This window comes from Drosophila subpulchrella, unplaced genomic scaffold (genome assembly GCF_014743375.2).
Source record: "Drosophila subpulchrella strain 33 F10 #4 breed RU33 unplaced genomic scaffold, RU_Dsub_v1.1 Primary Assembly Seq420, whole genome shotgun sequence".
NCBI lineage: Eukaryota > Metazoa > Arthropoda > Insecta > Diptera > Drosophilidae > Drosophila > Drosophila subpulchrella.
Window position 1 is genome coordinate 1,298,807 of NW_023665636.1, and position 2,147 is coordinate 1,300,953.

General features: G+C 45.1%; 1 protein-coding gene across 1 annotated transcript; it reads right to left on the reverse strand.

The window, feature by feature from the left end:
- Window positions 1–1,129: 1,129 nt before the first annotated feature.
- LOC119562311 (60S ribosomal protein L17-like) lies at window positions 1,130–1,776 on the reverse strand. The gene has a single exon (XM_037875467.1). The coding sequence runs from the start codon at window positions 1,732–1,734 to the stop codon at window positions 1,174–1,176; it is 561 nt and encodes a 186-aa protein (XP_037731395.1). The 5' UTR covers window positions 1,735–1,776; the 3' UTR covers window positions 1,130–1,173.
- Window positions 1,777–2,147: the final 371 nt, after the last annotated feature.

Here is a 2,147-nt window from a genome sequence, read left to right on the forward strand (position 1 = left end):
CCATCTAAAATTCCAATTCTCTATTTTTGGTAGTTTCCGAGATATCCACGTTCATATTTACGATTTTTTGAATTTTGTGAGCGTTAAAGTGGGCGTGGCAGACTTTTTTTTGGGTCAATCGATAGGTATTGACGAGAGCAATACACTTCAGTTAAAATTTTTATTCTAGCATCAAAACTGTAGGAGCCACAGTTTTGGGCGGTTTGTGGGCGTTAGAGTGGGCGTGGCACTCTGCTGAAACAAACTTGCGCTGCGTAAGATGCTCAGGCGAATCTAGTATACCCTTTTACTCTATGAGTAACGGGTATAACTTAATTAGAACATATTTTTTGCAATGTTAGTTTAGTACAAGTGTGAGTTTTTGAAATGGACAATATACTTTGTTAAAACATTTAAAAGCAATTAACAAAAATAAAACAGGACCTAAACTTCAAACACGATTTAGCTTTGCTAAGCATTTTTGCTGGTCATTTAAGATGCAATTAACGCGTAGATCAATATAGATTGCAGCTGACATCGCATCACGTTCAAGTAACTTACATTTCCGAATTTTGATCTGTCCCAGTAATTTTTATACCCGTTACTCGTAGAGTAAAAGGGTATACTATATTCGTCGGAAAGTATGTAACAAGCAGAAGTAAGCGTTTCCGACCCCTTAAAGTATATATATTCTTGATCAGGATCACTAGCCGAGTCGATGTAGCCATGTCCGTCTGTCTGTCCGTACGGATGAACGCTGAGATCTCGGAAACTATAAGAGCTAGGCTATTGAGATTAGGCGTGCAGATTCCTGAGCTTCTTACGCAGCGCAAGTTTATTTTAGCAGAGTGCCACGCCCACTCGAACGCCCACAAACCGCCCAAAACTGTGGCTCCTACAGTTTTGATGCTAGAATAAATATATTTTTTTTTTTTTTCAGATGTACGATATAGCAATTATCTTTATTGCTCTCCTAGGCTAGCAAAAAAAAAGGTTAAAAAGTTAAAAGCAAAACGCATCACATTTTCCAGGTGGTCAAATCTCTGGCTTGTGCTCTGTATTCTCCACATCCGCGACTTCATCTCGCACACTTTGAACTTCTCTAAGTTATATAGATATAGATTTAGGATACAAAAAAAAAGAATGGAGCTTCAGTAGTTGTCACCGGCTTGGGCGGCTGGCCCAGAACACATTTTATTCAGAACGCAACATCTTCTCCTTCTGGCGCTGCAGCTTCTTCTTGGAGAGCTTCTTCTTGGTGGGCTCATCGTCGGTGGCGTTGGAGACGACCTCCTCCTTCTCGATGAGGATCACCTCGAAATGGCACGGCGACGACATGTAGGGGTTGATGCGACCATGGGCACGGTACGTGCGGCGACGCAGGCACTGGGCGCGGTTCACCTGGATGTGGTGGACGACCAGGCGGTCGGCATCCAGACCCTTGCAGTCAGCGTTGGCCTCGGCGTTGCGGAGGAGCTGCAGCAGGAACTCGGCGGACTTCTTGGGCCAGCGACCCTGCGTGGTCTTCCACTGCTTGGCCTGGGCACAGCGACCGACTCCGCCGTTGAAGCGACGGAAGGGCACGCACTCCTTCTGGTCGATGACGGCCTTCAGGTAGCGCTGGGCATGGCGCAGGGGCATGCGCTTGATGGCCTGGGCGGTCTCATGTGTGTTCTTGAAGTGCACACGTAGATTGGGCCCGCGCGCCTTGCACGACTTGGCCACGTTGTCTGACTCGCGTGAGTAACGGCCCATTTTTCAGTATCGGAGTGCCCTGGCTACAAGTAAATGAGTTAAAGACAATTTAAGTGGCAATTTCCAGTAAATAACTCGCAAGGCACATGCACTCACCGGAAACGTGGAACGAAAAAGAAAGGAAAATATAAAAATATAACTGAAATTTAATTTTCTCATCAATACCTATCGATTGATAAAAAAAGGTTTGCCACGCTCACTTTTACGCCCACAAACTTCAAAAAATCGTAAGTATGAACGTGGATATCTCGGAAACTATCAAAGATAGAGAATTGGGATCTCAGATTTAGATTCCGTAGCCTTGTGCGCAGCGCAAGTTTGTTACGCGAATATGCCACGCCCACTCTAACGCCCACAAGCCGCCCAAACCTGTGGCGCCCACAATTTTCATGCTATATACAAAATTTTAACTG